Source organism: Poecilia formosa, unplaced genomic scaffold, assembly GCF_000485575.1.
Source record: "Poecilia formosa unplaced genomic scaffold, Poecilia_formosa-5.1.2 Scaffold235, whole genome shotgun sequence".
Classification (NCBI taxonomy): domain Eukaryota; kingdom Metazoa; phylum Chordata; class Actinopteri; order Cyprinodontiformes; family Poeciliidae; genus Poecilia; species Poecilia formosa.
The window spans coordinates 342,490-357,160 of record NW_006800174.1 but is presented as its reverse complement, the minus strand read 5'-3'; the positions used below and the strand labels follow the sequence as shown (position 1 = coordinate 357,160).

Genomic DNA, 14,671 nt, shown 5'->3' with positions numbered 1-14,671 from the left:
ACTGTTTTGGGCTTTTTGTCACACTGGCCATGAAGACTCCCATCACCTGAGCAGAGGCAGAGGTCACCCAGCGCAGCACACCGTGACATCTTTGGCCACAACACTTCAAATATGCTCCGCCTGGTGAGAGTTCACACCTTTATTTCCCACTTCAGAAAGAGCTTCTGCTCTGGATCACTTACAAAGACACTTACGCCTTGTACACTATAGAGGGAGTAGAGCCGAAAGGAAAGGAGGAAGCAGATAAATGCACCTGCCGTTTAAGACAGACTTAAAACACAATCATTTTTGCTTATTTGGGAACATCCAGTGCATCATGAAAATATTTAAAACACTTTACATTTTCCATATTTTCTTAAGTTGTAGCCTTATTCCAAATTGTATCGAATTAATCTCTTCCCTCTGAAACACCCAATTATGACAATATGGGAAAAAAGGAGATTTTTGCAAATTTATTAAAAATAGAAAACCAACATTTAACCAACCAACCATGTAGCTGCCAAACTCACAAGCAGGCAAAAGCAAACAAAAACTTAAACCATGAGTCAACAACAATTATTTGAGCCTGAAGTGAATGTAAGCCTTTCATTAGCTAAATTGTGGCTAATTATGCCCCATCTGTGGTAATTATTTCATGCTGCTTTCATAGAAAGATGTTTTCCAAACTATAAATTGCTGGAGGACATACTTAGTCCTACTATTTTTTTTTTTTTTTTGTTGTTGTTGTGACTTTATCTTTATAAGGTGATTCAACATTTCTGTCTTTGCGCCTCCATTTTTCTAGAGGCACAATTGACTGAGCTCTTACTGCTAATAACTGTTTAACTTTGTCTCTCACCTGCATATACAACATCTGGAACATACAAACAACAGACTTCAAATAAAGCAATAAAGCACATTGATCTTAAATTCTCATCTCTAATCCTCCTTATATTTTATATTTGGGTAAAGTGGCTTTGTTGGGGGAAAAAAACTGGTCCAGTATGCTTCAAAAGTGACAGAGAAAAAAGAAACGGAAAAAGAACTGCCACAGATTTGTAATCTTGTAGAACCCAAGGAGTCGTAATGAGACAGAAAAAGAACGTTTATGGTAAGTTCAAACTGTAATTATGTGAGCCTTTTGGATCAGGCTCCACTGGACTCGCTGCACTTCTGCTCTCTCCGTTTTCTGTTTGCCATCATGCTGCTTTGGCTCGGAGGACATACTTAGTCCTACTACTGTTTTGGAGTTTTTGATAGATGTTTTAAAAAAACATCTATCCTATTAGCTGGGTTTGACACCTGTTATGTTATATTTGCATATTAAAATGTTAAACATCAATGAAACGATGAACAGAACCAACTGTCCCCTGTTAGTTTTTGTCGCTTCAAAGAGTCCTGAGTGAAATCTTAGTGTTATTGCATTTGATTCAACATGTAATGTACAAAAAGAACAAAGGATGAACAACGGATAATCAATAGAAAAATAAAACTTCACCGCGTTGACTTGTCTTTCCCCCCCAAAAAAAATTTTAAAAATCCACAGAATTATGCTTTTTTTTTTTACTTCAATAAGGATAAATATATACAAAGCAATGACAATCTACTTTAACAATAAAAACTGAAACTCGCAAAGCCTTCAGTACTTAGGTAACTGTTTGAATTTGGAGAATCCATCAGAAAATAAATACAAGTTTATACATTTGGTTGGACACCTTAAAAACTTAGAAGCATTTAACTAATCACATCACAAGTCATGTCTTGTTTGACTCAGACACTGGTTCGTTCACATTCCATGTCACTAAATGTATATTTGTCTAAAACCTCAGACAGGATTAAATAACTCTGCACATCAGAGTCGACTATAGTGTGTAATTTAAAGCAAAAGCAGAGCAAAGTTCTGATGGGCTTGTTAAGTTTCCACGATCTGGCTAAGAAAAGCATTTCTTTCAATCTGAAGTGTAGCTTTACCAAGAGGGGATCCAAACTGCGGCAACATGAAAGCAGCTAAATGTTGACGCTGATAAGGATGCAACAGTAACCAGATTTAGATGTAGACAAACAAACAGGAATCATCTCATCCTGACGCTTTTTGAAGCAGAAGCTGTAATTTAGGTTTGAAACTGTGGTCAAACGTTTGCCAAAAGTTTCAATCTGCACATTCAACAACACCGCTCCTCCGTTGCAAAACACACACAAAACACACACAAAGCGTTTCCAAATGCTGCAAAGGAACACCTGTTTTAGCTCAACAATACAATGTGAGGCAACTATTCCGCTGGACAGTTTTGTACACATTTTTATTGAATATGAGTGAAAATATAATTATGTACAAAGTTAGAAACATAAATCAGATTTACATAAATGACAAAATAAAAATCATCCCAATGATAAGCAACTAAACAAAGGAAGAGACAAAAAAAATATCATCTATTTCTAATCAAATCAAGAGACAAAACCTCTGCAACTGCATTGTTATAATTGGTAAAATCTATTTAGAAATTGTCTCAAATATAAATATGAATATAGCAATGTTTACAGTAATTGCTTTAGCTGACACTTTCTTTTTAGCTGATAAGGATGTGTAAAAATCATTTAAAAATATTTTATTGCACAAACAAAGTCACACAATTATCTTTTAGAACAATTTAACCTTCAATGTAAGTACATTTATTTAGTTGGTTCAAAGTAAAACAGGCAGTGAGCTAAAGAGTCGAGTCTTCCCATAATAAACCACATAGAAGGTTCAAATCATTTACATTTCTAAGATTCTTTTCCAGAGCAGTTTGAATGCCTATATATATATATATATATATATATATATATATATATATATATATATATATATATACATATATATATGAACTCGAATCCTTTTCTATTTAGATAATGCTAGTGCATTAAGTGACAAAAGTATTTTAAAGTATTTTTACACACCTTTACCAGGGGTACGGATAAATGTTGGGAGACTAAACAATGAAATAATTTTGAAAAAACAATGAAATAATTTTGAAAAACTTCAGTAATTTGTTCAAGACTCTTCTACTGCAGTTAGAAAACAAACATGTCTTACCTCATTTTCCCGTTTTCCTTCTTACTGCTCCCTGCGGTGCCTGGCTGTTCGCCTTTGCAGGCACTTCTCATAATCTCTCTCAAAACCATAAATTGCTTGTTTATTCTCTACAATTAATTTAGTTTCTAATAGCTTCCTTTTTAGAGTTATTTCGTTGGGTTCAATCTTCTCTGCATTGACTGTGCATGAGCAGAGCCATTGAATTTCACACAGTGTTTGTGTTTAAATATGTGAGAATGGTAAGGAAAACTAATTATTAAATGATGACAAAAAATCTAAAATCAGGAAGCCTTTCTGCTTTTACTTCCCTATTTTTATTGAATCTACTCTGTCTTCTGGTAAAGTTTCATCTTCAGAAAATGTATACGAATCATTTCTCAGAGGTTATTTCTAAAAGAGGGACACTTCAGGAAATCCAAAAAAGAAATCTCTCTGCTGTACTTCTGGTAACAGAACACATCTTAACTTTCACACCTGTAGACTGTATTTCAGGGGAATAAAACTTCCACTTTTCTCATTTTAAATCAGAATTCAGAAATCCAGACAATTGGAAACTTAAGGCAGACGGATGCGTCAATCTTTTTCCATCCCAGAGTGTCACTTCACTCCGTCTGCCTTCCGCTCCCCGCTGAGCGTCTTACCTTCCGAGATCTCGTTGTTTTCTCGTGTGACATCACTCTTTTTAGTCCCCTGGGTCTGAGCCGTTTCGGAGCCTGATTGCTGAGCTGGAAGGAAGAACAAACAGAGAAAAAAAAAATGTAATCTATGTTAACGAACAGAAAAAAGATCAAATAAAATAGGGGACAAGATGAAAAGGTGATGTTTTTTTTTTGTTTTTTTTTTTACCTACATGTCTTCTGATTGCATTGGATACACTGGATTTCGTTGGAGCAATACAACAAATACAAACAAATGCCAATGTGTGCCACACTTTTCAGATGTTTTGTCTACAAATAATTTATTCATTTACTTGGTTTAGCACACAGAATCCAAATTCATGGCATTTTACACAGGCAAGTATGTGAGATCAAAAAATGCACAGCTTTCTAATCTCCCAATGAGAGTAAAGATTATGTGCAAAATTAAAGCTCTTTGAATAGAGCCCTTTGCACCTGTGTATTTATGTATGCAGCAGATACATAAGCTCGATATGTCCTGATTTGTATTTTCGAGAACAGCAAGTAAATACTAGCAAGTCTGTGAATGTCAGTGTCTGAAACAAAGGAAACACTTGGCCTATTTCTGTGCATTTCCCCAAACCAGCATGCAAACTCAGGCATGCTGTTGTTGTGCTTCTGCAACTATAAACTGCCAAAAATAGGAAACAAATATTCCTGAAGGAGTTTACTTCACTTTGTACCAAAAATAAATCATAAAAAAGCTAAATCAATACATTTGCCAAAAATGTAGCTTTGTAAAACACTTCAAATAACTAATTGGCATTGGAATAAAAATGTACAGACTTTTCAAGCAAAGCAGATAAAAGGGTATGAAAGAAAACATTCCTCCCAGCACCATCAGTCAACATAGAATCACTCTAATGAACATTTCTACAACCTACACAAGTCTAACTATGTACATGTGTTCACAGGTAGATAAGTGATGCTAAATGACCTAAGCTGTGTCAGACTGATTGACAGAAAACATGGTCCCTACAAAACAGCTGACAGCTGGAGCAAAAAAAGGATTTAAATCTTCCTTCAAGCACGTAAATCAATGCAGAGGGTGGGAAAAATGCTACTGGCTCCCAGTCAAATGTCCAAACAAAATGTGACGATTGTAAAAGGAAAACAAGCAGGTTCACATTGAAAAATCTCCAAGTTCATAAAAGTATAGTAAACTTAGAGCAATCATTCTTTAAAATAAAAAAAATACAGAAATAAAAGAAAAATAGGCTAAAATATGAGACAGCATCTTAGAGGCAAGAGAGGAAAATGAGATTAACAAACACAAGGACAAAAATAAAGTCATAACTAATACCAAAACAAAACAATGAAGATACAATTAATAAGATCAAATAAGATGGTAAGTATTAAGCAAAAGAGATGGCACATGATAAAGTTTCACTCTGCAAAGTTGATCTGTCAACAACTCATAGATACCATTGGACTTTGCCACATTGAACGTGGAGGATAACCTGAGGCAGATACAGAAGTCTCCTGAGTTACTGTATCTCCTTTCTGGCCGAGGAATCCCTTGCGATGGAGATCAAGGGTCTAGCTGGAGGTCTGGGTTTCCCTCCTGAAGCAGTTCTCACTGCAATCCAATCTCAGAAAATTAGGAGTGAGGGACAGACGGTCAGACAGTGTGTGCCTCAAACTGTCCAATGAAATGCCATCCATACATAGAAGGACAATTTTCTCTCAAGAGGAACAGTACCACATAAGTGAAACTCTGACAGAGTACTTGACATTCTTTTAAAAACCAGGGAGAGAAAGTGAACTGTGGGGACTTCTGATGCAGCTGAAAGTGGGGAAATAAAGGCTGTTTAACATCCACCTGAGAGGAGCAAAGATACAAAGACCTGAGCAAAGAAAAAACTGTGCTATATTTTCGATGACAAGCCCCCACTGTGTGCTCCTGTCTCAGTTCCCACAGTTTCAAACTGTTAGTCTTACAGCTCTTACAGCCACACCTTAATCAGACAGCAGGTACTCTGCTAATCACATCTGATGGAGGGCTCCTGCTGCTAAGCTAACTCGCAGCAAGTGCAGTTGGTTGTTTTATGTCGCATTTTAACTTGGTCAATTTTCCTCAAAATGTACATTTGCATAAACTTAAAACAGGTCATGTCAGCTTTTATCGGGTGAGTTTTCGACAGAAGCCACATCATTTTAAGTATTATTTACCTTTTTAATTATGTTCACTCGTCAGGCAAATGTGACCCAAATCAGATTTTATTTTTTTGTGCCCATATGAAACCTATCTGCGACTTTTCCTCAGCAGTCCGAAAGGCCAAATTCCAATTTTTTCACCTCCCAAAAATGTCCAAATTGTGCCACTTCTATATGTAGCACTAAGTCAGATACATATCTGATTGTTTTGAAACCATCTGCAGTCTGAACATGTTGTATTTTATCCAACTTTTCTGTCAGTGATGTGAGCTGTGCATCATAATTCTGCACTTAAAGAAGCCAGGTGTTGTAAAACCAGACAAACAATGGCTGACAATTAGAACAATCACATCCCAATTTCTCCATCCTGGTCCAACTACGCATTCAAACAAACTTCTGTGCACAAGCTGCAGTCAACGGTCCACAAAAGGCCATTTCTATTACCTGTGTTTTCTTTTTATTAGCTTCCCTCATGTCGTAATTTTGTGATGATCCAGTCGGCTCTGAATAGCTTTAAAATACATCCAAAGGTCGCATCCATTATTACAATCGTAAACGGAGTACTGCGGTGCAACGTTAACATTCTTCTTCTGCACATCCGAGTCGCTATGAGGTTGTAAATTGTTAACACAGGACTCTGATTGTGGTTGCATTTAATAAGTAATGCGAAAATAACCTGAATTAATCATCAAGACTTGCTTTGTGAACATAGCCTTAGAAGTATCTTAAGATTCCTACCTTCATGTTTTCCTTGAAGAGGTTTGCTCTCCTTCCCGCCATTCACAGCACTGATCTTAAAGTTGTAATCTTTTGAGGGGTCATAATCTTTAATGACCAGCTTTGTTTCCTGCTTTGCTAGTTCAAGCACCTTCTGTTGTCCACCTGTTTCAAGGGAAGAGATGCACAATTAGAAGAAAAAATATTTTTCAAAGACCACTACCAAGAGCCAGATTAATATAAGTTCTAAAGTATTTATACACCTTATGTGTTGATATTGCAACACATATCTCAGAATGCTTTATTGGTACTCCAACAATTAGTAGTTCATGGAAGGAGCACAGGAAGTTAGAGAAGTTTAACGTGCATGACTGACCGACATGACAGAACAGAGCAACCTGCTCCTGCAACTGCACATGTGCTTCGGTCATAAGTCACCAGTTTTGAATACATAAACAAAAAGAACAAACCAGATGTTGGAAGTTTGTTATTAAATATCTTTAAAATATCAGCTCTAGAAAGACCAAGTAACACACAAGACAGGTCAGGAATAAGGTTAACAAAAAAGGGATGGGTTATAAAACAACATCTAACACATCATCTAAAAATGGTAAGAATATTGGAAAATGCAGGTCAAACAGGATGTGGTTCTCCTTTCTGAAAGGCTGAGAAGAACAATATAAAAAAAAAAACGGTCAAGAAACTCATGGTAGCTCTGGAGGAGCTATGGATCCACAGTTCATCTTGGAGAATGAATGATTTTTTTTTTTTTGCCTTTTTAAAACATTCATAATTTAAATGCCTTCTAAAAAGTTAAATCACTTGCTTATGTGCACAAAACTGGCAAAGTAAAATTGTTTCTGATTCTAAAAACAGTTGGCCATTTGATTTTATTGAAAGGGGATTTTGCATACCTGTATCCCACACTTTTAGATTCTTTTTTGTAAAACCTTCAAAAAGTATGCATCATTTTCCTTTGGCTTTACAATTATGCATTAGTTCATATTGACCTATCAAAAAAAAAAAAAAAAATTACATGGAAGTTTGTGACAAAAAGAGAAAAAGGTTTTTTGCAAGTTGTTGTACATATTCATTCAATAAATTTGAATATTACAGCCCTTTTATTTCAGGAGCCTTATCAATAAATTAAATACATTATATAGAGTAAGTTACAGACAACTGTATTTAAGCTTTTATTTCTTTTAAATTCCAGTAATGAAAACATTTAAATTAGAATATTACACCAGATCATAAAAAGAAAACGTATCTAATCCATAAATGTGGGTGAAATGAAAAGTATGTCTAATACCTGCTTACAGGTTGTCGTTTTCAACCTTTACTTCGAATCATACATACGAGCCTCGTCTGAATGCATATTATAACTTATTGAATATGACTTAGTATTTATTCTCCACTATGTGGATGGAGGTTTTTTTGAAACGTTCTTTAGAACTCCTCCTCTCTTCCTTCTTTGTGAAATTACACATTAATTTCATAGACTGAAAATAGATCAACGATATTCATCAAGACCTCTTAACATCTTTAACTGTTCCGGCTGCACTCACAATCAAGATTTGTCTCACTCATCTGTGAATGTGACACATCCTGCATTGCAAACCTGTTTATAGCAGTTGAAATGAAAAGATGAAAATTAATACATTTACATGCAAATGAAGGTGGTGACACTGAAAGGTAATTTAAATGTTTTCTTCTAAGAGAAAATTCTCCATGTTCGGTATTTTGGTAAACAAAACTTTCATTTAAACTATTTAAGTTTATAACTACATCCTTCATTGTTCTTGCACAACATTAAAAAAAATGACAGGATCAAATGAACAACACGCTTCTGCTTCAGAAACATGCGCTTTTGTATCAACACCTTGTAATATTTTAGACAAATTACTGAGATGAAACACATTCTGCCTTTCCATGCTATTAAGATCTCAGTTTCAGAATAAATTTACTGTGTGCTGTTGCTGTCAATGTGACTGCATCTTCACACAGTTCACAGAATCCCAGTAATCTCCATGTAATTATATAGATATAAAATCAGAACAGACATTCTCAACACCTGCTTTTCTAAAATAAAGACCTAAAGAAAGAAAACAAAATCTTCTAATCTAATAAACTAAGTGTAGCAGCGAACACAATACACCCTTCTGGACAGCATACACTATCATGTATATATGCTTGCATTACATTTTTTTGTACTGTAAATAAAAATACAGCACATTGTTTTTATCTCTAAAAAAGAAAATTAGTAGTAGGAAAGAGATGGACTAGAATCAGAATCAGCTATAATTGCCAGGTTTATGTACAGTGAACAGACATTAAACAAATTTTAGAGAATATTAAAAAAACTGAAAAACACTGTGTACATTTATTTATATTCTATATTCAATATTCAATATTCTAGGTCAAAATATGCTTGTCATGTTTAACAGTAGCTGATTACTCGGACTGTAAATAGCTCATTATGATCACAGACACAACTTTGGGGAAGAAATTACCTCGGTGGCAGCTAGTTTTTGCAAATGCCTGTAGTTTTAATTTGACCTGAAAGTAAAAGTTAGTTTATGTTCAGAATGTGTGGGGTCTGCAGAAATGTTAGCTGCCCTTTTTTCTGTCCCTAGACCTGTACAAGCAACAGATGGAGCCAAACCAATGAATGAGAAAATCTGAGTTCTCAAATGTGTGAATTTAACTTTGAACTTGTCCAAGTGAAGGGTCGACTTGCATAACACTGCAAACACCCCCCTAATCAGCTCTGTCTGCAGTCTTTGTTTGTCTACATACTCAAAGTGGCAAGATTAAAGCCGAAGAAACTACGGCGCATGTTTTAAACGGGTTGTGTAATCCTGTCATGTTGCTCAGACAGGAGTTTCCTTTTACCCTAAAACTAATCTGTCACATAAATGGTTACATTAATTTTACCAATTACTTTGTGATAAGTAATTGGTAAGGTTCGCTAGATCTTATTTGGCCAGTTAGGTCTGTTTGATTAAAAGATGCTACTCTAGATTGCGGATGTTTCTCAAGTAACCATGATGCACATTCTACAAACTCTCTTCATATTCTTTTGCATTCCTAAATAATTTGAATCCATCACCTAGTAAAGAAAAAATATTTCTCTCCAGTTAGTTTATTTGAGAGAACAGTACAAACAGTACAGCAGATAGTAACATGAACAAGCAGAGAAACGCATAAACCAATACCCAAGCAATAAGAACTGCAAATAAAGATCAAGTAAAAGAAATATGTAATATACATCTAAGCCTGCAAAATTGCTATTGCTGGTATGGAAGTTGCAAGTCAGCAAACTGACTGTAGCAAATGGTCCTTCCTCCTGACTTAAAGAGATGATATCTAAAACATATTAACTGAAAAGTTCAGGACAAACAAAGCTGATTAGTTGAGTTTGTGATGAAAGAAAAGTGCCTATTGTTCCTCAGCTTTCCATGTGATTAAATTCAGCTAGTCATTTAGCCTGCTGCTTGATTCAGTTGCCATACGACTAAATGTTCCAGGTGGGATCGATAGATCTTCTCAAACTGACAGCTATCAAAGCCAATGTTTCCATAAATCTAATTTCCAGCTGCTGCTCCAGTAAAATGACTGACAGCAGAAACCAACTTGCTTCAGCATTTTTTGAAGAGAAGGTATATGCTTAAACTTTAAAAAAGGTTAAAAATAAGTTTTCTTCAAACTGGAACATTTTAATAAAATGATAATAACTTTAGCCTGACATTCCAGAGGTAAAAATATAAGTCTATAACATCAACATACACAAACCTGCTTCCATTGCAAAATGACGCATCATATACAGTAATTCAGGCCCTTCACTGTTGTTTGCCATGACAATTATTGCAAAGCTAGTAAAAGCATACTTTAAGACAATATTAGCTATTTAATAGGAATAATATAATCATGCATGTCATTTCTTCTGGCTGCAAGAAAGTGCAGAGTCTTCAGTTGATGACAGGAAGGCTGGGAATAGAAATAAGTTGCTCTTTTTTATCCGTTGAAACTTTGAGACTTTGCTTGCTAATGGAATAAAGGCAGCCAACTTAAACATCTCAGAGGTAAGCCCGGTTCACAAAGGAAGATAATTATGCCGATTTTCTTCCCGATTTTCCCTTTTGAACAATCTTAAGGATACACTGATTACTGTGATGACTCCACAGATAATCCTATGAGATACTCCTGCTGTGTGAGGTGTGTTGTGTTAAAAGGGATGTGGTCAACTTGGAAGGACGTTGGGACTGCTCCACTCTATTATTTAGAGCATTCAATGAGTTGGATATCGCCACATGTGATGTATTCCCACAGGACAAACAACATGGCAACCTATTGAATGTGACGTGTAGCCAATCAGAAAGCAAGGTGACGTAAACATGGAGAGGAGTACAAAACACAGAAGACAAAATAACTGCACAAAACAATGTGCACCTGGAGACAGCTTTTTAATAATGTCAGCAACACCAACGTCACTAATATGTGAAGTTATAACATCCTGAGATCTATCTAGAATATAAACTGCTTTCTTGTCACATTTTATCCTCGTTTTAGAATAATTGTAAAAAAAAAAAAAAAAAATCCATTAAGTTTTCTCACAAAGTGGTTTGATGTCATCTCTACCTGTAATATAAGTAATGACATAATAGTCATAATTAATATTGACACCAGTAAAACATTAATTTTTTTTTTAAATCTGTCATATCTTTTTGAATTATAGGAGATTTGAATCGGCTGAAATTAATACTGGCAGGTGAATATTTTACAAAACACAGAGATTGGAAATTGTCTGCCAAATTCCGAGTGATACATTTCTACAATTAAGGGCTATTAAAAACAAAAACAAAGCAAAAAAATGCATGCAAAGTCACAGTGGCTGAGGTTTGTTTTAAACAAACACTGAAGCAAGGCTTCAATTTAACAACCAGAAAGAATGTTCTAAACATGTAGGCAACACAGAAATAAAACATGTTCCTTTTTTTGTTTCGTTCATCTCCATTTTGACTCAATGTTTCTACAGCTCTGAGCTTCTTCTCCCCCTCCGTCTCCATCATTTTACACGCCGGTGTTGCTCCTGCCATTTGACCGACTCTTCCCTGCGGTCTCTGGGGACAGCTGCCTGGGCTTACTGCACCTTATCTGACAGTTTCTCCATTGATGTCATCAAGCAGACGGGCCAAGCAATACCAGAAGCTGCAGGTTTACTCTGCCGCAGGCGAAACTAAACACAGAGCATGACATGCACCCTAAAAAAGCAGGTCACATAGGACTGCCTCCAGTACCCCATAAACATTGGTTAAATATCATTTAGGAAGTTGTACCTTAACCACAGGAAATTTGTTGATATTAATTACATTTTGGCATAATTCTGCCAGAACATTTTGTTAGTTAATTTCCTGCCACAGATCTAGTGCACAATTATTTTTTTATAGCATTCAGGTTAGAACTTGAAGTTTCTACTACATGAACCAAACTGATGAAATTAAACTGGTTTGGAGCATCATATCCACCAAAACCTTGAAACTGCTGGACGTAATATTGCAGGTAGTCAATTTGGTTTTCCATCACCACATAACATGGGGGTCTTGACCAAGAAAAAGAACCTTGACAACTTCAAGCATTATTGAAATCTCCAGATATCCACAGTGACAAACCAAATATCTCCTACAGAAACGTTTCATTGTTGATGCAAAGCTTGAGCCATTTAGAAGAACAAAAAGTATGTCAGGGGTAATCAAAGTAAGGCTTCAAAACCAAGGAAATACTGAACTGTCATTGTGCAAGTAGTATCTATTTTCACATCCAATTATTAAATTACTCAGTTTGCATAAGCATTTCTTACCATTCCACAGACATTATTTTATTTATGGATGTGTTTAGTACATTCCCCCTTGAAATGTCCAATTAAAAACACCTAAGAGATGCACTCTAGACGCTTTTCCACTAGACCGCCTCTAACCGGTACGGTCTTGGTCCGCCCCGGCCGGATTCATTTTCCAGTAGCAAATCCTGCGCGGCTCCACCAGGCTGTTCTCAGATTTTGGTAGGTGGTCATCTTTCTGATGGGGCTGCAGTTTTGTGCCGACAGTGTGAAATAATGGAGCTACATAATATTAGCTTGTGATGCAAATTTTCCTGTGATTTTCCTTTGGATTTAAAAAATAAATAAATAGATAAAGTCCAGGCATGGTCATTTGTTTGACATCTTTTTGCTGCTTTCATTGCCTAAATCCAAAAAGTTCCACACTTAAAAAAAAAAATAAAGTGAAAGAATATAATTATATTTATATGTATAGGGACATAAACTCATCCGAGTCTGTATCGTTATGCTTGGGCCAGCAATTAGTTTATATAAGACAAAATTAATTATCTGGGATTGAGTCCATTAGAACTATAACCTCAAGGTTCTCCATTGCTGAATGTTGCTGCAAACATCAGCAGAGAGTTGACCACAGCTGCTGCGCGCTCACAGCCTGCCCACAATACCAAGGAACAGAGCGTATAATGGAAAAGTTCTCTACCTGGGGTAAAATCGAGCCGCACATTAACCGGTTAGTGTGCAACTTGCCAGTGGAAAAGCGCCTTCTGTGTGTTCAGTTCTGTTCAAAGCAGTCTAGAAACAGTTTTTTATTAGCATCACTTGAAAAGCATGAAGCAGAAGCGCAGACACAACACATCACTGCAAGCTGAACTCATCTCCACACTTCACCAACCAATCAAGAAGGTTTGGCACCGGCAGCGAGGAAAAGAAATAAATAACGAAGACGGTGACACAAATCAAGGGAACATGCATTAAAAAAAGGCTATTTTTTAAAAGGTTCAATATTTAATCACATGTTCCTCCCTCTTCAGTTTCTACTGCTAACAGTAAGTCAAATTAATATTGCATATTTGTTTTTTAGGGTACAACTTAGGTTTGCTTTTTCTCACATAAAGAATGAAAACACACAGAATGCATCTGAAAGAAAGATGCAATCTAAAGCAAAAAAAAAGTCTTTGATTACTTATTTAGTCAAGAGCAAAACTAAACATGCTGGCCTATGTGTAAATATTAGTAAGGTGGAAAACTAACACCACACATTACCCTGAAAGTACCATCTCTATTAACCCTTGTGAAATGCGCCGTATTTTACTTAACTGCTTATCAACTTGTATCAACTGATTAAAAAAAAGTACAGAAGTGGAGTCAGGTCTGCAGTATTTGTCCTAGAAACTGGCCTGAAAAGACTGCTTCTACAAGGAACTTGTCTCTTAAAACACATACTGCATAAAATAAATCTCCCAATGTTTAGAGCTTAATACAAATCCTTACCAAATGGGCCAAACTAGGCTCTAGGTTCATGAATAATGAGAATAAAAAAAGATGAGACATTATAAGACAGCTGCAGAGCTTGGCAAGCAGACAAGTCAAGCCTTGCAATGTGAATTGCAAGGCTCTGTATGTTTTAGAAAACATCTAAAACATACAGAGCACAGATTTCCCATTGAATTTTGTTATTGATCCTGATAAATAGAATGAGTATGGCTAATTAATGAATGTTGCAACAGAACATTTGTATATTTGTTGTCTTGCAAAGTCAATTTAAAAACAAATTAACGAAATGAGCAGAAAATATACGTTTTTGATTATGTAATCTATCAAGGTTTAAAAAGATTATCTTGTGTTTCTCCGTTTTGACTATCATGATAATACATTTTCAAATCAGCAATCTTGTTTCAAAGATGACACCTGTTTCAATACGAACACAATTCCGGAAAGCTTTGTGAAATATTGTTAATTTTTAGTTAACTTAAACAACCACAGTCTAATCGATCAATATGTTAATGTACAAAACCTAAATGTAGTACTGTTAAGATGGTAAATATGTTTCAGTGACATAAAATGATGCGAATCAAGTCAACACTATTGGTTGCAATCTTTTCCAAATCTCATGAAACTGCTCAAATTATGGTGGCTGGACAAATTGTCCTTATTTTATGTTTTGTTGGATTTTATTATATTGTCATTTTCAGTATCTTTAGAAATGTATGTTTTTTTTGTTTCTTGATACTT

At 35.6% G+C, this 14,671-nt stretch overlaps 1 protein-coding gene across 1 annotated transcript in view; it reads right to left on the bottom strand.

Moving 5' to 3' along the window:
* The window catches only part of LOC103149766 (collagen alpha-1(XIV) chain-like), a 60,538-nt gene that overhangs the window by 33,858 nt on the left and 12,009 nt on the right, over positions 1 to 14,671 (bottom strand). The window contains exons 4-5 of the mRNA XM_007569073.2: positions 6,625 to 6,768; positions 3,694 to 3,777 (exon numbers count right to left, since the gene is read on the bottom strand). Coding sequence (XP_007569135.1) covers positions 3,694 to 3,777; positions 6,625 to 6,768 — 228 coding nt within the window. The remainder of the gene's footprint in view (positions 1 to 3,693; positions 3,778 to 6,624; positions 6,769 to 14,671) is intronic.